Here is a 21197-nt window from a genome sequence, read left to right on the forward strand (position 1 = left end):
CACACACACACACACACACACCTCTCCTTTACACGGTGCCCTCTCTTTTTCCCACCGGATCTAGGTTCTGTGGGGCCTGAAGCTTATATAAGTTGTGAAGGCCTCTCTGGAAAAATACAAAATTACAAATACAAAATACTGATTATTTATTCAGATTATTTATTCAGAATGACAGAACAAATCACAACTTAGCACTATTGACATTTTGGGTAAAATAAAATTCTTTGTTGGGGGAAGAGAAAGCCGCTGTCCTGTGTGTTGTAGGTGGTCAGCAGCAGCCTTGCCCTCTATCCACTAGATGCCAGGAAGACCTCCCGGTTTTACAACCAAAACTGTCTCCAGACATTAGCGACTATCTCCTAAGGGGTAAAATTGCCCCAGGTGAGAACCACTGTTCTAATCCTACCCACTCTTTTAGAATACAGAAAAAGAAGGAAACCTTTCCAACTCCTCTTATGACTCTAATTGTGTCTAAATCCCCTACTTTCTAAGGAAATTAAAGGAAATGAAAATTTCCTGTCTATCTGATTCATTAACATATACATATAAATATCAACCAATGTTCAAAACAGTAAATACTTCGTGACCTAATTGGGTATATTACAGGAATTAATTCAAGGTTGAGTACATACTAGCAAATTAAGTCAATTAATGTGATTCTTTACATTAGAAGATTACAGGAGAAAGACTAAAGCAGAAAAAACATTCAGTTCTTTTCAACACACACGCATGTATAAAATGTCTAGAAAACCAATAAAAGGCAATTCTCAAAACCTTTAGCAACCTCATATTCTAAGATAAAATGTTTAGAAATGTTCTCTTAAATTCTGGAACAAGTCAAGGATGATACTATCACTGCTTCTATTGAGCACTATATTGGGTATCTTAGCCTGCCAAATAAGTTAAGAAAACAGGACAGATAGAGAAGTTGAATAGGAAAAACCCAAAGTGGGCTTATTAAGAAATCTGACCTAATAGTAAAAGAAAATTATGGTAGGTGGAATAATGGCTCCCCAAAGATACCCACATCCTAATCCCTGGCACTTGAAAATATGTTACCTTTGCAGATGTGATTCAGTTAAGAATCTTGAGATGGAGAGACTATCCTGGATCATCCAGGGGACTCCATATAACCACAAGCGTCCTTATGAGTGTGAGACAAGCGGGTCAGAATCACAGACATAGCAAAGAAAGCAGATGTCAGAGTGATGACACAGCAGGAAGGGGGCCTTGAGCCAAGGAATGTGGGAAGCCTCTAAAAGCTGGAAATAGCAAGCAGTGGATTCTCCCCAGAGCCTCCAGAGGGAACACAACCTTGCCAATAACTTGATTTTAGCAACATGAGGCCCACTTTCAGAATTCTGCCTTCCAGAACCATAAGATAATAATTGTGTTGTTTCGTGCCACAAAGTGTGGTCATTTGTTACAGAAGCAATAAGAAATAAATGTAAATATAGAGTCTGTTTTAAGAAGTAATAGAGAGATCAGCAATTTTACTAGATATAATTCCAGATGAATCAAAGAAAAAAGTAATAGGTAAAAGTTCAATTTTTTTAGAAGAAACTATATAGGAATATCTTTAAAAACACAGGGTAGGGAAAAATTTCTTAAATAAGACAAAATATCTATAAACCATAAATAAAATTAAAAGATTGTTAATTTATATAGATTAAAAACTAAGGCCTTTCATCAATCAAATTTACCATATTATGAATGGAGATGGGGGAAGCCACAAGCTATAAAAAGATATTTGCAACATTAAAAACAAACAGAAGCTTAGTATCTGTAATATTAGAGAAACACTACAAATCTGTAAGAAAAAGATATATAGTTAGATTTAAAAGTGGACAAAATAAACAAGCATTTTGCACAAGGTGAAGCATAAAAAGTCATAGATCATATGATAAGATGCTCAATTTAATTCATAATTAAATAAATGCAAATTAAAACCTCAGTGAAATACAATTTCATAATTATCAGACTGGCAAAAATTAAAGTCTGACACTAGCAAGTTTGGGCACTCATCTCTATTGGAAAGGGTCATATAGATTAGTGGAGCCGTTTGGGAAGCAGTTTTTCATCATTTAGTTAAGCGTATGTACAGTAGAAACCCACAACTTGTATGTTAGATTTATAACCAAAATAAATTATTTCACATGGGTGCCTGGGTATTTCTATGAGAATATTTTCGCAGCGTTGGTCACAACAGCAAAACACTAGAAACAACCCAAGTATTCACCAATGGTAGAATAGATTAATAAATTACAGTGTAATCATGTGATGGAATACTATACCACAATGAAAATTCAACATGGCTGAATCTCAAAAACATAATTTTGAGCAAAAAGGCAAATTACAGATATATACATATAGAATTTTGGTATTGGTACTTTATATGGAATTTTGATATATGGTACTTTTACTATCATTGATATAGATATACAAAGGTCGGACAAATAAGTTCGTGAACTCATCCTAGAAAAAGTGCTACATATCTCATTGCTGAATATCACTACAGTCACCTTCGAAGTACTCCCCTTGGGAAGCTATGCACTGATGCCAGCGCCTAGTCCACCCTTCAAAGCAATTTTGAACTTTTTTTCTGGAATGGCCAATCAGAGCTGTCATCGTATTACCCTTGATGTCCTAAATGTCAGCAAAATGTCTTTCTTTCAATATTTCCTTCATCTTTTGGTAAAGAAAGAAGTCATTGGGGGCCAGATCATGTGAGTAGGGAGGGTGTTCCAACACAGTTATTTGTTTACTGGCTAAAAACTCCTTCACAGACAGTGCCGTGTGAGCTGGTGCACTGTCGTGATGCAAGAGCCATGAATTGTTGGTGTAAAGTTCAGGTCATCTAACTTTTTCACATAGCCTTGTCAGCGCTTCCAAATAGTAAACTTTGTTAACTGTTTGTCCAGATGGTACAAATTCATAATTAATAATGCCTCTAACATAAAAAAAAAGTTAATATTGTTGCAACAACTTCACAAACTTAATTGTCAGACCTCGTATGTATATATTCATTTAGTAGCATTGATTCATGAGTATATATTCATTTTACTATCATTAATTATATGTATATGTACACATATATACACTATATATGAAAAATACATGATTTCTTCCTTGTTTATTTGAAAATGTCAGTATTTTGTCCTTTTGAATGATAAAATTCCAGTTGACATTATTTTCTCTCAACATGTTAAAGATACTTTTCCGTTGTTTGCATACTTTCCTCATTATTGAGAAGTTTGACTTTAATTTTCATTCCTTTGTACTTCATCTGTCTTTTCATTCTGGTTGCGTTTAAATCTCTTTGCCTTTGGTATTTCATAATTTCATGATGTGTCTAGGTATGGATTTATTTTTGACTTATATTGATCAGACTTTGTTAGACTTCCTGATTTTGAGCATTGTTATGCATAACCAATTCCAAGACACTCTGAAATATTCTCCCTTTGAATATTCTCACTCCACCATTATCTTCTTCTGGAACTCTTATTTTAATACACTAGTCTCATTCACTGTCTCCTTTATATTTTTCACTTCTTTATCTTTCTGTATACTGCATTGTGGTTTATTATTTTATACTTTAGCTCATCATCTCTCTTTTATTAGCTATATCTAATTAGATATTTTCTTTTTCCACTGAAATTTTAATTTTAATGACTATATTTGTCATTTGCAGAAGTTCTATTTGGTTCTCTTTAAAACCTACCTGCTTGTTTTTCATAGAGTATTGTCTTTTGTTACGCTTTCAATGCTTTCTTTTTTCTTTTGGTCTCTAATCATTTTTAAACTAGTTAACGTGTCTATCAAAAAATGTCATTATATGAAGTCTGAGTTATCTAATTCTGCTGTTTGTTCACAGCTTATTTTTGCTTCTACTGAACTGTTTCACTAAGTTTTTAAATTTTGGATTATGAGTCCTTCCTTGCAATTTTGTATGTGGGAAACTTGTGCATCCTGTGTTCAGTGCATGCTCCTTTACAGGTTTGTATTTGTTTCTACCAAGTGCCCCAAGTGTATCACTGGCCAGGGATGTATTTTCATGTTAAATTTTTGGTGTGTGAATTTCCAGGCTATGAACTTTTGATAGACCAAAGAGAATCTTTATACCTCTTATGATTTTTCTGAAATCCACATGCATATTTGTACTAAACTAAATGCTTTTATTGAGCATTTGTGTCTTTAATCCGGAAATATTTGTTGAGTATGCTAGGTAGTGGAAGTACAAAATTGGCTGAGTGACATTCTTGAGGAGGACATTAAAACAAAAAGTTAGTTTCAGCATGATCAATTTTGCTAGGGGTATGTATACAGGGTAAGTAGCACAGAAGAACCATTTGTAGTGGCTGGAGTAGGGTGAGCAAAGGGGAAGGCATGGTGCTTGTTAAAATGAGCCTTGTATTGCTAGTAGTAAAGAAAAAGACGATAAAGCAACAAGATTACATGGTTGTTTTATCCTTAAGATGGCACTATAAACTCACAATTCCTTTGAAGAGAAAGAATACATAAAAATAACTGCCCCAAAATTTCACTCAAACCTTATAAACTTGAATGGCTTTTGTGTGTCAGACACTAAGTGCTCATGTGTATTATTTTCATTTAATCTTTATAGCAACCTTAAGAAGTAGAGACAAGTATTTGCCTTATTGTGCAGGCTCGGGATAGGCGTCAGGGAAGGTGTAAGGGACTTGCCCTCCGTCACAAAGACTATACGTGGCAAAGCCAGGATTTAAGCTGAGAGCCTGAATTCGGAAACTGTGCACTTCATCACTGAGCTGTATCATCTCTTTATAGTAATCTACATGTTGAAAATGCAACATTAGAATGGTCAGTTATGAAAACTTTCTTTTTCCCCCCAGTTCTGGTTAAGTTGCACCAGAAAACATGTCCCCTGCCTGGGAATAAGTCAAAGAGTCCACGTCTTAGCCCTCGACAGTAACAGAAGATATCCTCGCACCTTGGTTCTCACTGCTCTGCCCAGACAGCAGCCAGGAGGCCGGCCCTCCCCTCCCTGGCCCCACCTAAGCCCTCACATAGCACTCTGGGCATGTGACATCACGGTACTTAGCACTCAGAATTGTGCGGACCAGTTTAGACCTCTGTTTTCCTCACTAGCCTGTGAGCATCTTTGTAACCCCCACACTTGGTGTAATGCCTGGAGCATAGATTTCTCAACAAATCTTTGCTGAACCTTTTCTTCTTCTACATTAAACCAGACCTTGCATCAGAGCAACTATGTTCTCAGTATTCTCTTTTTCACTCCCTTCTATACCTAAATAATCTCCAACCCAGAGAGCAAATTATAGGAGAGAAGGCAATTTGTGTGAAAAAGTCGTTTTTAGCTGAAACACTTGTGTGTTTAGGTGAGAACTGGACTAAATGCAAACACTGGGTTTAACTTACATTGTTTAATTGTGTGCCTCCCCCAGGGCCATTTCTAAACCTGAAAAAAACACACTGTGCCTGTTATCCTTCCATACTTTCATCCAGGTGAAATGTAATTAAAATGAATGCCAAAGGCAACCTGGAAAGAGAAGAGAAGCATCCAAAAAGCAAATCCTGGAAAAGGAGCATCAGTGAGGGAGAGTAAATTAATCTGCTCACCTTTCACCTCCTCTCTTCTTTTATGCGAACTTCAGGTTGTTTCTCAGCAACAACTGGTAATAATTACCTCCTTCCTTTCTACCCAGGTTCAAACCCAGGTTCAATCTGTGCTTGAACAGATTCAGTTTCCCTACTTTTAAAATGGAAATATCACTAGATCTACTTCATGGGTTGTTAACAGGATCAAGTGAGTGCATTCACATAAAGCTCTTTGAATAAGGTGTGAAAATAGTAAGTATTCAATAAATGTTAGCTATGGTTATAACTATGGATTTATGTAATCCATGAGCAAGGAGGCTGGTGAATGACTTCATTCATTCACCACATATTATAAACCCCTAACTATGCACTAGATACTATGTCCTAGAGTTACAATCTTTGTTTCTTTATTCAGCAGATAAGCTCTGGCCAGGTATTGTACTTTGAGGAAATTGCATTATCTGGTATGCTGTTGAATTGGTCAACATCTTGAAAATCGTCCTTCCCCAATGTTTCAACTCTAATTAGGGATTTCCCTACTATGGATAATTAATCATCATGAATAGAAAGGATTTGATTCATAAAACTTTGCTTTACCATAAAAGTTTATTTTATTTTCGCCCTAACCCTCAGGATGTTTATTCGGTATAGTTGAGAATTTTTTGTTTTCTAAGTAATGTGGCATTTGGGGAGGTATAATGCTCTTTATAGATTAATTTATGGGTTTTGACATTCTTTAGTGGGAAAACCTCCCAACTCCATCAGAACAATGGATTTTTGGCCACACAAAGCAGGAAGAGTTATAGGGTTTGGGGTCAGAGAGAACTGACTCTAAGTTTTTCCACTTAATAGTGGTGGAATCTTAAGTAACTTTTCACTCTTCTGAGCCTTGGTTTCTTATGTCTGAATAGGGATAATAATATCTCCATCTTGGAGGATGTTCAAAGGGTTAAATGCATTCATACATTCATTCATTTATGCAAGTATTTATTTTTGAGAACCTATTATATACCAGACATTCTTCTGGGTACTGAGACTATGAAAGGAAACAAAACAGGAATTCTAATAAGATAAAATTGGGGAGAAAATTGAGATTGTTTATGTGAAATAAAACACTTTAAAATTACTTATTCCATCAATATATGCAGTGCTTATGTCACTAGTAGAAGGCTTAAGAAGCATTTAATTGTGGCAGAGTAGAGATTCAAATTAGAATCTTCAGTGAAGTAGTAAAGATATTGTGATAAATAAAAATAATGTAGAAATGAGATAATTGCTAGTAAAGAGATTTTCAAATTACCTTTTATTATGTAATCTTATAATTTTGTAACAGCTGTTTGGGTATACAAACATGTATATACAATTTTCTAAACATGTAAGTAAAAAGCAGTAGTTTAGCATATTTGCTGGAATTCATATTACTCAAAACCTTACAAAATCATCTATTATAGAAATCAGTAAAATTGTTTAACACATCCTGAAAATTTTTGGCTGTGTGTACATAAACATTTTCAAGCTTGCTTTATAGAAAAAGAGTGCAATTTCTATCCATGTGTTCATAGTGACTTTCAAAAGTAGTTCAAAAGGGAAAGAAAGATGGTAGCAGTGCCTTGTAATACAGCAGTAATTAATACTGACTTACACTGGGACATCCATGAAAGATCCTTTGTTATCACATGTAGTAAAAATATTTAAAAATCAATACTCTAATTTCTATGACTAAAACATAGAAAATAAGACTTTATTTTCTTAGACTAGCTTGTTACCATGAAAAACTGCATTCATTCTGCAGATATTACTGACACCTCACATTACTTCTTTAAAAGTATTTATGATATTTGAAATTCAAAAGGAAACCCACAAGACATTCTCCTCCCAATACATTCATTGAATGCAGATTTAAGTGAGCACATCTCATTTTGATTGTGCCCTTTATTTATTTACTTTAAAAATGACTACAATATAGTACATTTGTGTTTTTAACTGGTACCAAAATTAAGGTGAATGATCTATGCATAACCAGTAGCCTGTATTTCTAGTAACAGTTGTCATAGGCAAAAAAAAAAAAAAGCCCTGAGTCAGTGTTTTTTTGCAAAAGTAATGAAGATAGTGCTCTGAAGTCATTTTATAACTTATGCAATAGTTAATACTGTCCAGTATTCATTCGTTTTGCTTCCATCTTGATTGAAGAGAGGTATGGCCTTTGTTTAGTTAATCCAATTGAGATCATTTCTTAATACTCAACTTCATTTAAATCCTCAGAATATCCTGATGATTGCTGAGTTACATCTTCCATTTCTGTCAGAAGAAAAATAAACAATAATAGTTTTCTCTATTTATTGTAGAAAAATACTTAATTTGCATTCTTATGAGTTGAGACTATTGCAAAATCCCTTTTCAATCAAGCTCATATAATTGGAAAAAACCCTGTTACCTGCACAGGGTCCCGCTTGAAATTTAATATCATCAATAGCAATATCACTTCTTATTGACACTCCCCGAATGGCTTCAAAAATTACCTGAAAAATAATGAAGTTTGAATTTAGAAATAGAGTCATCGTTATAAAGTCATGCTGATCAGGAGCAGATGCACGCTGTGTGAGTCTGGAAGATTAGATTGTTCTGATTGTTCTTTTCCTTTAAGGAAAAGAATACAAAATCACACATTCAAATTTAGGTACAAAAAAGGGAATGCTTATTTGGAATTCAAAGAAATTCACAACAAATTACTGGAGCCTTGAAGATTCAGGTCCCTTTCTTCTGAGCTCTCTTTAGACAATTTCCCAGAAATGCTCACCTTAAAATGCTTTCAGCAGTTGGCGTGGAATTTTATTAATCCTATGACTGACTGCCTTTAGTAGGAACAAGCCTGCTTCTGTGATTAGGTGAGGGGTGGGGGAAGATTTAACGCACAGCCTAGTTATCAAGGGGATGATTTGCCACATTTGAGAACCCCCTACCCTCTCACCCTTGTTGCTGTCTTGCCCCAATTTTGGGTGCCAAGATGGAAGTCACCTTTCTGGGCTTTCTCCTAGAGACAGCGGGGGTTTATGGGTGGCTTGCAAGGCTGAGGCATGGCAAATCAGGGGCCAAAGAGTGGGGGGGCTTGGGAGTCAGGTCTGTAACTGCCCAGCCCTTCTCTGCCCGTTTCACTTCACCCTCACTCACTCACTCCCTACTCCCCTACTCAGGGGAGGAGACCTTGATGAATTCCTTCTTTCCTTCCTACAAAAGACAGACCCAGTGAGTGAATCAGGCAAAGTGCTTATAATGTGTGTTGTGTGAGGGTGGCCTTGGGAGAACATGCGTGCATCAGGGATGAGGTGGCATTTATACATGCAGCAACCCTTGGTGTTTCCCTTCCTTGGTGGCTCTGGGGTATGTATGTGTGTGTGCACGTCTGAGTGAATGTGTGTGTGTGTGTGTGTGTGTGTGTGTGTGTGTGTGTGTGTGAATGCTGGGTGTTTATGTCAGTGGTTTCTACTTCTGGGATGCTGACCCAGGAATAGTGGACATGGTCACAGTCTTATGTACAGAGTTTTCTTTTGTATTTAAAAAAAAGACTCAATAAATGTATCATTTTTGTGCACAAAAAAGAAAAAAAAATGCTTCCTGGTGGCAATCTGGTTTCCCCTCCCCATCTAGAACATTCTACTCCCAGCACTCACAGGGCCTATGAAAGTGATGGTTCCAAAAGCTTACACTTCCTTAGGCTCACCATAAATCTACCTTTGACACTGGTACTAGGTGGAAGAATTTAATATCACTTGTGACACCCATGTATGAACAGCAAAGTATAATAATTAAATTTACCAAAAAGATAATGGTTCACTTATCATGTTAAATAACATAACATCCAAGAAAGCTCAAGAAGAGGGAACCCCTTTTATGGCTTTAGAGCCTAAGAAGAAAGTAACTATTCAAATATTCCGGTTCTAGGGCAGATAGATTACAATTTCTATGGCTGCTCCCCAAGTGGTTAATAAAACACTGAATACTCCAGGGAGGTTGTTGGTAATAAAACATGTCCAAAAGACACATTTGCTCTGCTCATTTTATGAGCAAATGACTCCCCATTGGATGAGTTTATGATTTAAAGTAAATCAAAGACTATAAAGTGGAAAATTAATAATCATATGAGGCTATCTTGAAATTAATGACTCACAAATGTTTTATTGACAGAAATGTGGCAAAATAACATTAATAAAAATTCTAAGGACCCAACCCTAAACAAGAATCCCAATCAATGACAAGAAGAGAATAAAAGTGTCTTAACAGATCTAGATAGGAAGATATATGAATACAGTTAAAAAGCATGTTGGTTTTCTGAAAAATAACAAAATCTGTTTTTGACCACCAAGTCTGCAATGTAAAGTGTAACAGACAAATTACCTGATGGAATTATATTCTTAATAGTCCGTGGTTGGGTCAAACACTTGATTTCATAAAACCTTCTCCTTTGAATTTCCTTAATACTTGGTTGATAACTATTTTATAGCATTATGATTTTCCTCTTGTATTATAGGTATACATCCTATTAGTAAATAATTGGGGTTGTTTAAAATTAAGATAAAAATATTTTTTCTTTTAATTTAAGTGTGTTATTTTTTCAAATGGTTACTAAGAAATTAGGATATAAATACTTATTAAGTTGTTTGGACACAACTACTTAATAAATGAAACTGTTAGGTATTTCTTTTGGTCTAGGGGCACCAGAAAAAATTAATAAACTAAGGGCACCAGGAAAAAATTTGGAGACCTGGCCTTTGCCAAGTACCCAGCACATAATAATTCCTAGTAAATGTCAGGCAGTATAATGAATATGAATGATGTAAATATTTCAGTGAGCTGAGAATTTGTCTAACATTTTCTTTCAATGGTGTCGAAATATTAGAAACCAGGGAGGAAAACATCTGAGAGCAGATAAAGAAAGGTAAGCAAGGAATTCAAAGGAAATTAAATCATTTTGTTTTTGATCAATAGCAACTCTGATTCTGCTTAACATTTTAACAAATCCCTTAGGAAAGAGCATAATTAAAATTTTGCCACTTGTTAACATTTCTTCTACAAGGATAATCGGATGATTGGCATGTCATCGGGAAGCCACCCATATATTTTTCCTAGAGGTTGAGTCTCAAATGTCAGCAGTACTACAGAATTCTAAAAATCATCTACACCTGCCTAAGCCCCCCATGATGTACACATTTACTTCTCTAGCTCAGTTCTTCTCCCTGAACTCCAATGTCATATCCTACTGTTCACTTGACATACCCACTGATGTCTAATAGACATCAAAAACTTTTCATGTCCAAAAAACACAAAAACCAAAACCACCCTGTTAATTTCCCTCTTGCACGCACTGTCCTCACTCTTCAGACTGCTCCACCTAAAGTCTTCCTCCTCTCAATGGCAACTCCATCCTGATAGTTGCTCAGGCCAAAAACTTTGGAGTCATCTTGACTCCACTCTCTCAAACTCCATATTCCATACATGAGAAAGTCCTGCAGGCTTCTGATGACCTCTCACCTCTGCTACACAGCCCAAGCCACCATACCTCTTCCAGGATGACTGCAGTAGTCCCCCAAATCTCCTTGTCCCCATACAGTCTACTCTCTGTGTTGTAGCTGGAGAGTTCCTTTTAAAATATGAAGTGGATCATATTATCTTAAAACTGTCTGATGATTCCTTAATTGCTTTTGGAATAATTTTTGAACTCCGCTAAATCATCTACGGCCTTTCGTGGTTCTGCCCTGAGATGTGTTTGACTTCATTACTTGATCTGCTTGACTTACTCTTTTTCATAGCACTTAAGGCAGCACCCGATGCTACCTTATATATTTTTTATTTATGTTTTCAACCGCTCCCCCACTAGAATGTAAACTTCTGAAGAATGAGAACTTCAAATGTTCTGTTGTTCATTGTAGTAACCCCAGTTCTTAGAATAGCAAGTGGTCAATAAATATTCATTAAAATGACATATTTTGTGCTCCTACTATAGCAGCTCAGTCTGGATGCCTGAAGTTAACTATTGGGACTAGCATGTGTGCCATGCTGATATGAATTAGAGACCAGAGCGATTTGGGAGGGAATATATTTTTAGAAACAATAATATCTTTTAATATTTTGATATGTCAAAGTTTATAAAACCCTTTCATATATATAATCTCATCTGACTTCACTCTAACTCTGGTAATGTCAGGATGGCAGGAATTATTACCCCATTTTGAAAATGTATAAACAATCCCACATTGTTTGAGATTTCCCCCAAGGTCACCCAGTGCTTTTGACATCCAGGGGAAGGAGCGTATTTTGGAACTTCTATGGTGGGAGGGAGTGTAGAACAGTAGCTTGAGGATACAAACTTTGGAACCAGTCAGATCTGAGATTAAATTTTCACTGTGCCACTTACCAGCTGGACATCTAGTTTCCCCCATCTGTAATGAGGAACTATAAGATAAGTTGGAAGGACTTAGGTACGGCTCTTAACACTGTAAGTGCCTGGCACGAAAAGATGGCTGATCTATTTGCACAAGTCTGTTTTATTAGACTCTGGGATGTTTTGAAGATACTAGTTCAGCCTGGTCTCTAGATAGTCATTTGGGATTCCTCAGGGAATTACTAAATCCAGAAGAAAATTCCTCATGGTAGATTCATACCTGTTCCCCTCTAAGTCCAAGGGAACGGTCTGGAGTCTTCTTTCCAGACTGAGCTGAAAATCTCTCAGGCCGTTCTGTACCCTTTGAACTGGAACACCCCAAGATGCTCTTCTAGGTGCCTCAAAAAACATTTCAAACAACCAGCTACCCAGCAAGTGTAGTAGATGCAAGGCCCTATACCTGACCCCCGGGGCTTAGATGCTGATAAGTCACCTATTCCTTGGAACTCAGATCCTAGAACTCTTGTGTATCAGCATCATTTGGGGGTTTTAAAAAACGACAATACTCAGGCTCCACCTGAGAGACTCAGATTCACATAGTCTAGGACAGAGAGTCTCTGTCTTTAGCATGTATCAAAAAACATCAGGAGGGCTTGTTAAGACACAGATTTCTGGGCTCCATCCCGAGTTTCTGGTTCAGTAGTTCTGAGGTGGGGCCTGAGAATGTGCATTTCAGGTGATTTTCATTTTAGATGAATTTGCATTTCAGGTGAATTTGCATTTCAGGTGTTGCTGCTGATCTCAGGACCAACTTTGAGAATATGTGACTAGGGTATGGTGCCCTAATAGCCTAACAAAATTAATCCGTCATCTCTGAATGACGATCAATTATGTTAGTAAGTTTCTTGAGTGATCCACTTTCTTTCTGTCAACAGATATTAAATCACTATCAAAATCATTCCTGGGGCTATCTGTTATTATTTACTAAATTTGTAGAGTTTTATCCATGCTGAGATAATGGACCATCCCTGGATAATGCCACATCTTCCCTGTCATTTGTTCTTTAGCAATGTAGCACCCTAGATGGCACTGCCACCTGGTCACCTGAGCTGCAATTTCTTCCCATTTACTTGCAGATCTGTAGAAAATTAATTGTGGTTGTGGGTGGTGTAAAATAAAGTCCTCATTTTTGATACCTCTTCCCAGGAATATTTAGGCTTAGACCAAGCAGACTAAATGGTTAAAGCCGAGGGGTTGTGGTCCAGGAGGTTTATCAGCCAGAAGCAAGGATGAGGAGGAAGCAGGGCTTTTACTTGACAATCACACCTAAGAATTCCTCAGAGCAAGTTCAGGAACAGTCAGGGGTCTGAAAGTGATCTTCTCAGAGCTTTCTAGAGCTTCGGCTCATGGTAGGCAGGTGAAATCAGTGGCTGTCAGGAGGCCACTGCTGATCTTTAGATTACATTGCCTGCTCAACCCCATCTATGGGAATATACAAGGCTCTTTCCGATTACTGTCTAGATTCCTTTATAATCGGGATCCTGTAGGATGAAGGTCTCCTACAGCACGTGAGAAGACCCAGGAGGAGACCCAGGACTAAGGATCAAGACTCTCAGTTTCTTGTACATCAGTGTGGACAGAGGCTGAAAAATCTACCCTGCACCACATACTCTAGTAAATACAGGCTTACAACCAAAGCCCTTGTATGTGGGTAATGGTGAGTGAATGATGCAGCTGCAAGAACTAATTAGGCAATACCATGTTTTGAAGAAAGGGAGACTCTGTTTTAGAGATTTGCAGGACACATAGAATGTACTTGACATTCATAATGCACCAAGACAAAAATAGGTACACTTTCGTCATTGAGCTGCAAAAATCATTTTATGCATAAATATCCAAAGCTTTCTCTCCTCACCTAATTTCCCATTCACTGCTTAGAGTAAATCAATATAGTCTAATTATGTTTACTCTTAAACAAGTACTGCCTTTATCTAGCACCCTGGAAACGAACAAAACATACTCTTCCGTAGCAAGAAAAAGAAAGAATATCAGAAGCCATTGGGAACGTGTGCCATTACTCGATCCTGATCTCTTGGCTTACCTGGTGTTGCCTCTCCGAGCTGTATTCAACCAGTGCTCGGAGCCAGGAAATGCTCTGCTCGCCTCTTCTTCTCCATAAGAGGAACCCTTTACTGTCACCTTCTTTTTTCAAATAAACACTCAGCAGGCCCGTCCCTGCTCCATACATGTGGTAGAAAAAGGTCAAGCAGTGTTTTCCGGTGACACCGCGCAGAGGATGGGACAAGAGATGTGCTTTTTGTCCGTAGACCATGTGGGACGCCTCGATGTACATGTAGTAGCCTTGAGAGCAATGTAAAATCGGGTATTGTTAAAAAGGACATAAAGTATATTCTCTTCTTTCTCTTTTGAGTAGTGTTCCTGGAAACAAATTAGAGTAAATGGATGACTGTACAACGGTACCAATAAAGGGTTTTATCATTTTGGAGGACATGTATCATCTAAAGAGAATAAATATGCTACAAAATTTAGACCATGAAAATAACGTTTTCATTTAATAATTGATCATTCTATTGAAGATACAGGACATAACTAATATACTAGTATTGTGCCATTGATGCCACCACTAGTATTATGGTGATTGACACATCAGAATTTATCCTACTCATTCACGGGCAACATTCTGGAGCTTCCAGACACGGGTTTAGGGGAGAGAGCATGAATTTTGTAGTCAGGTAGATTTGGGTTCAAGTCTTTGCTCTCCTATTTGTTGTCTGTGTGATCATGGTCTAATGAATTATCTTCTCTGAACCTATAGTCATCATTTAAAACTAAGGGTTAACAGGACCTGTGCAATAGAGTTGTGAGAGTTAAATAATATGAGTAACATAGGCCCACATGTAGTACCTGTTCAAATATTAGTTTCTTGTCCTGCTCTCTTTCCCGAAATTTTTTGTGAGATTTCTTTTAGTCTTGAAAACATATTTATATAACATTTACTATAATTACATTGACATTTGATATATTACACATATATATCATATACTATATAATATATGTTAATTGTAGAACACATTATATTTCCATTTTCCTTTCCTAATTTTAGTTTGTTTTCTGATTTGCTGGTTTCGGGCAGAAGCAGGATTCATCTGCATGTAAATAGCGTTGTGCTTATTCTGTGCAGAGATATTTCCTGGTTTACCTCACTCCTATGCCCCCAGGTCCTAGAATAGTCCCTGGAACAGAGCAGATGCTTGGAAAATATTTGTTGAATGAACAAATGACTGAATTTTCTTGCACAGCTCTAAGCCACAACAAGTTTGACCATTTCCAGAGCACAGGGTTCTACCAAGGTCATTCCAGTTGTGCGAGGGTCTTGGCAATGAGACATGAACTTGACTGGGATGCTCCAAGGCACAACTAGACAAACCCGAGTTTTGATAAAATTAAAGTTATATCAAAGCAAATGTTCTCAAACTAGTTCCATATCATCTGTATTTTTTTTAACCCAATCACACATAAAATAATTCTTTAACTTCATTACCTTCATTCTTTCACTGGCAAGAAAATTGCTGCACGAGAAGCACTGGGGTTTTTGCACTTGCCACAATGAAAGAAACTTTTATTGTGTTTTTCTTTAACATTTTCTAACTTAAGCTAGGCTGGATGTAAACAAATACGGATATATATAATCCTAATAGAAGGGTATATTTAATTTTATTCCACGGAAAATAAGGTCAAAGCATGAAAATGACTATGGTTTATCATCTAACTATGTACAAACGTAGCTCATTCTATCCTATACATAAGTTAGTGGCAGAGTGGACCGAAACTCTGTCTTAATGAATCTTTAACTTAAAAAAGCATTTCCTCCATTAAATAACTCTTAAAGAAATAAGAAAAAAAAAAAAAAGAAAGCTTTTGTAAGTGGCTTTGGGGCACTCAAAAGATCCACCTGAATCCTAAATAAAGGACCTTGGCTAAAGATGAAATAATTGGGGGAGGGGAGGGGATGGTTCCTCTGAAAGCTGCTGTCACTGGGAAACAAGAAAGTAGAGGTTATTGGGGCCCTGAAACATAAAGTCTTTTCGGAATGGAAAGGAAGCAATGTATCCCTCATGAGTGAGAGATGACCCAAGAAGTGCCTTTCGTTTAGTGATAATGGTATGAGTACCAGCCAGAATTAGTCTGAGGCTCTGGAAGACCGGAAAACCTCTACCCCCCTCTAGGATTACCCAGTTGAATTCTTTCTTTCATGAGTACAATGCACTGATCACTTAGCCTCAAATGAGTGAAGCATAACTTTGGTAATACTTTTATTTCATGCACCTGTGGGTCTCAGGTATCAGGCCATTACCTAAGGTTTCCATTTTCAGAGATCTTTGTGTTTAGGATCATGAAATATGAAAGGAATCTCCCAAGCTGTTTGATCTGTGTACTTGTGCTCCATTTGGAACAGAGGGGTAATGGAAGCACACGTGTGTCTTTACGGGGCACTGACACCCCCCGACTTTTCTTGAGTCATGTTGGCCTTTCCAAAAATCCTTCAGTTTCTGTTTGAAGCACATATGTATATTCCATAACATAAGGCAATCCTGAGTTAGACCAATGTAGGCGAACATCTATACCTGCAAACAATTGTATCTTATTTGTCCACTGATTGGAGTTTTCCCCTCTGATACACAAACCAATGATTCCTCTCAATGCTAAATATGTTTTTCTTCTTGACTTGCATGTGACATTCCTTTCCCCAGAAAAGATCAGCGTTTCATGGCAAGCCAATCTGCCTCACATGTGTTAGGAAAGCAGAGAAAAGCCCCGTGCGTTGACAAGCTTTGCCACATTACTACTCCAAATGCTGTCTGTCTCAGTAAACAAAAGCTCTGGATGGAAGCCAAGAACCCCAGCATTCAAACCTCAGCCTGGCTCATATATTCCTGCACATGAAGGATTCCAGTCTGTGGAAGGGATTACTAAGTGGAGGAAACAAATTACTTTCTCTCTGTGGGTCATTGTTTAACATTCAAGATGGGGGGTTCCAATGGGTCTCCTGGGAGATCAGGGTCCCATCTGTTCTTTGTACAGCAACTGGGATGTGCTGAGACACACACCATATTCGTAATTTGGAACAGTGAAGCAGCTGTTCCTCCAATCTTGCAGCCCCCTTTCACCAGGGCTGGGAAGGAGCTCGGCTAGCTTGTGTGAGGCCATGTGGAGTGAAAAGCTACATAGCTACGTGCAGTAAGCTGGAAGGGGATGCTTAACAATCAGCAGAAAAAAGACACTTGGGAAGAACAACAGCTAAATGTGTCCCTAAAATTGCTTTTTACCATACTTTTTAAATGACTTTCAGAGCTTGTGATAAATGAGGAGTTACAATTTAATGGGTAGCAAGTTTCAGTTTGGGAAAATGAAAAAGTTCTGCAGATGCTTGCATGACAATGTGAATGTATTTAATGCCACTGAACTACTGTATACTTAAAAATGATTGAATGGTAAATTTTATATTATGTATATTTTACCACAATATCTTAAAATGCTTGTCATAGAAACCTCTGTGTAAGTAGAATCTGACAATATCAGAAACTAGTATAGTAAGTTATTGAAAGATCAGAGAACATTGGAGATTTTAATTATCTAGAGCTAATCCTCAGATAGTTACAGACTCACTGGGTAGCATTGTTACATATCTGATATAACTATCAAAATTCTTAAAAGACAAGGACTTGAATTAGACTGCTATTAAATTTCAGTTATATAACTAACACATTAAATATATAATTTTGATTTTCTTTTGTCTGACAGCACAATTTTATAAATGAATGTCATTTGGTATTTTAATGTATCATTGATATTTCTGTCATACAAGAGGAAGTGTTCTTAGAAATAAATAAGACTTCTACCTTTACTTAGTAGCATGTTGAAAGAGAATTTAATTGCCACAAATATGAAAGATATACTGAAACAGTAAACAGTACCACAAAAGAAACTGATCGTGTCTCTTTCTCTCGAAATTGTTAAGAAAATGATAAATAGCCGTTTTTCTAGGTTTTAGTTGGGGGCAGGGGAGAGGCAGGACTGGGTGACTTTTAATCTATTCACTGGTGGACTCAGTGAGCTGGGAAATATTACAATGGAAGGCATTTTCTCACTAAACTGGATAGTCAGACATTGATTTATTTATTCTATGATATTTTGGCAACAATATTTCTGTAAAGTCCAGGGAAACTAAAACAATTGTTTAAAAAGAATTCTGAGAGTATAACATCAAATAAATGTAAATAAAATTGCAATAGCCAGTAAAACCCTGGGAACTTTGTTAAGACTCATTTTTATTGTTTTGTAAAGAAATAGCATCTGTGTTAGGAAACTTACTGATTCTGCCAGGATAGACCTACTCAAGTAGACGGTGGCAGAAAATGGAAAGACCAATCCTGTGGAGTCCATCCCACCTTGATGCAAGTCAAGATCCATCTGTCACAAATGCCTTTATTATTTTATTAGATAAGGAGCTAAGTGATGGGGTTAGAACTTTATTTTTTGGTCTTTTTTGTTCTGCCCGAATGACTTGTTCTATGAGATGACTGACATAAGCATTGGAAATGTTCCCCAAACTTTACTCATACAAATACGTCTTCATGATGTTATTTTTGTTTATCCACATATTACTTATGTTATTATTCAGTTAATATTTTTCTTTAAATAGATTCCACCTTTATTACTTAAATATGTTTATTCAGATCGGAAATTTATTAGCATGAAAATAGAAAATAAGCCATAAATCTGTGAAATAATCATTTCGATGTATTGGTCATATATTTTTTCTTAGACGTGGATATTACTATGAAATTAAAAAATATTCATCCACCTATCACTTGAGTTACCCATTGGTAGTGTGGAAAACATTGGTTTAAGGTCTGTTAAACCATCTGGTTTCTAGTAAGTCATTTTACGTGTAGTCATTGGCCATAATTTCCTATTTATAAAAGCACAAATGACACAGAACAATGAGTCCAAGAAAGTATCCCAGAGATGCACATCAGATTTTATGGAAGATTTACTAATTGTAAAAATACTAATAACATTCATATGAATGGAGTTATATAGTATCAAGCTTTTTTACAAATATAATCTCAGTTAATCATCATTGTAACCCTAACAGATTATCAAGACATCCATTGTTATCTTTATTTTGTGTATAAGGAAACCAAGTTTCAGAGAAGTTATATGGCAGCAAGTGGCAGAGTCAGCTCACTCGTCAGTCATTGGTTTCTCTACTAGGCAGCACCATGCTACACCCTAGAATTTGGAAAGGTTTGTTGCATCTCCAGTTACTGAGTCAGGAACTATAGCTCCTTTGGAATTGCTACATACAATGAAGTGTTGATCCTGACAGACACACAATAAACTGTAATGTCTTTATGGTTCTCTTTTTTTTCTAACGGGCCTATAGTTGCTGACCATCTAATGCAGTGGTCTGTAAAACAGCTTTGTATGCCTCTCTTCTTTCTATTAATATTTTCTTCTTGTGTATGTTTTCCAAGTGTAAATTGATAGGTTTTAAAGATGGGAAGTGAAAAGGTAGAATGCAGTCTACCAGTACAGGTGTATCCTCAGAAAGTCCCAGAACGCACTGGATTCCAAAAAGATTCTGTTATCACCAACACCAAACAAATACCTGCCAGTCATCAAGGAGAAAGATACTATGTTTCTGGTCCAGAGTATGAACTTGTTACTTTACTAATGTATAGGATAGGAAGTTCTACCATTTTTGTATCCTGCCATTATTTTACTGCCTGTATTTGAAAAAGACATAGAAAAGATCATTTAGGACTAAATGCAAAAATAGCAATAAATCAACAAAGCAGGCAATAGAAGATCTCTTTTTGGGGGTGTAATTTCATTCTTATTTAAATTGCACATCTAATTACAGATAGGTGTGCCGTTGCTATCCCAGCATCCAAGCAGAGAATACTTAAAACTTCCTTCAATGAGTTTCAGAATTTTAATATTTAAAATGTATATGTGCCTGATTTATAAGATCCTGTCTACCTGCTGCATGCTATAAATCTATACACTTTTAGTAATTTGTTTAGGTAATTAAAATTTTCTTATTATTTTAGACTATATCTCCTGTTGAGGAGAAACTGCAGCGATATTTATGTAAGCAACATTACATTTAATATTAATATATAAATTGCTTTTTAAAAAACATGAGGTGATTGTCAAGTGGTTTCCATGATAATTAAATAAAGAAGACATTGCAGTATTTTATTACTGTGACAGTTGTCCCCAAGATTTACTACTCAAGATTGAGAATTACAATGAGAAAGAAGGAGAAAATTATAGAGTTTCTTAGGCAGTTTACAGCCAAAGGCAGTATAAATGTAAATTTTAATACTCTCCTACTACCCCTTGTCAAATAATAGAACACCATACAATAACATTATCTCTAATATAGCAAGACCTTGGATAGAACAGCCAGAAATATTAGCAAAAGAATACGGCGGAAAGAAGGCAGAGACACAAAGATCCCATACAAAACACTATGATTGGTTATAGTACAGAAGAAAAGAGCAATGTCTTTAAATTTTGAATACTTTATAATAATTATGTCCTTAAATAATGATGCTGAAAAATGAAATACCAGAGACACCTTCTTCTGGCTATGGTGAGTAATTTGCAGCAGGCCTATATTCCTGCTGAGAGAAATTAGAAAAAATTGGATAAGTAATATACATATTTTCAGAAAACGCCTGTTTTGAAGCTGTAAGAGCCCTTCCCAAGCAGGAAGGACTTGAGGAGCCAAGCAAAAGGGGAATGTCAATGAACTGAACTCAACTGAACGTTTTTCAAGCTGCTTTTCACCTTGGGGCATTTGCCTATTCAGTTTAGAAGCTAAGTGGGAGAGCAATTAACAAGATGTAGAGAAACCAACAGATATCAATGGGTTGGGAAGACCATAACTGGAGTTCAGGGCTACCAAAGCAGTCAGGGCTTAAAAGCCAAGTTGTGTGAGAAAACAGAGGCCCAGAGAAGTGACCCCATTACTTGGCAATCTTCCCTTGAGGCATGGACCAAATTCTACACTGCAGAGGGCAAGGGCCAAGAAGCCAAATGCAAAATAAAATAGTTTTCAGCAATCTCATTAGCTGGAGACAAAAATTGAAGTTTAGGACATACTAAAGAGGAGAACCCTTAATAAAAT

At 36.7% G+C, this 21197-nt stretch overlaps 1 protein-coding gene across 1 annotated transcript in view; it reads right to left on the reverse strand.

The window, feature by feature from the left end:
- Positions 1 to 6879: 6879 nt before the first annotated feature.
- The window catches only part of MAMDC2 (MAM domain containing 2), a 132583-nt gene continuing 118265 nt past the window's right edge, over positions 6880 to 21197 (reverse strand). Inside the window, exons 12-14 of the mRNA XM_019730591.3 lie at positions 14073 to 14332; positions 8030 to 8114; positions 6880 to 7893 (exon numbers count right to left, since the gene is read on the reverse strand). Coding sequence (XP_019586150.3) covers positions 7829 to 7893; positions 8030 to 8114; positions 14073 to 14332 — 410 coding nt within the window. The 3' untranslated portion in view covers positions 6880 to 7828. The remainder of the gene's footprint in view (positions 7894 to 8029; positions 8115 to 14072; positions 14333 to 21197) is intronic.

Source organism: Rhinolophus sinicus, chromosome 16 (genome assembly GCF_057876585.1).
Source record: "Rhinolophus sinicus isolate RSI-liver-muscle chromosome 16, RSI-T2T, whole genome shotgun sequence".
Taxonomy (NCBI): Eukaryota; Metazoa; Chordata; class Mammalia; order Chiroptera; family Rhinolophidae; genus Rhinolophus; species Rhinolophus sinicus.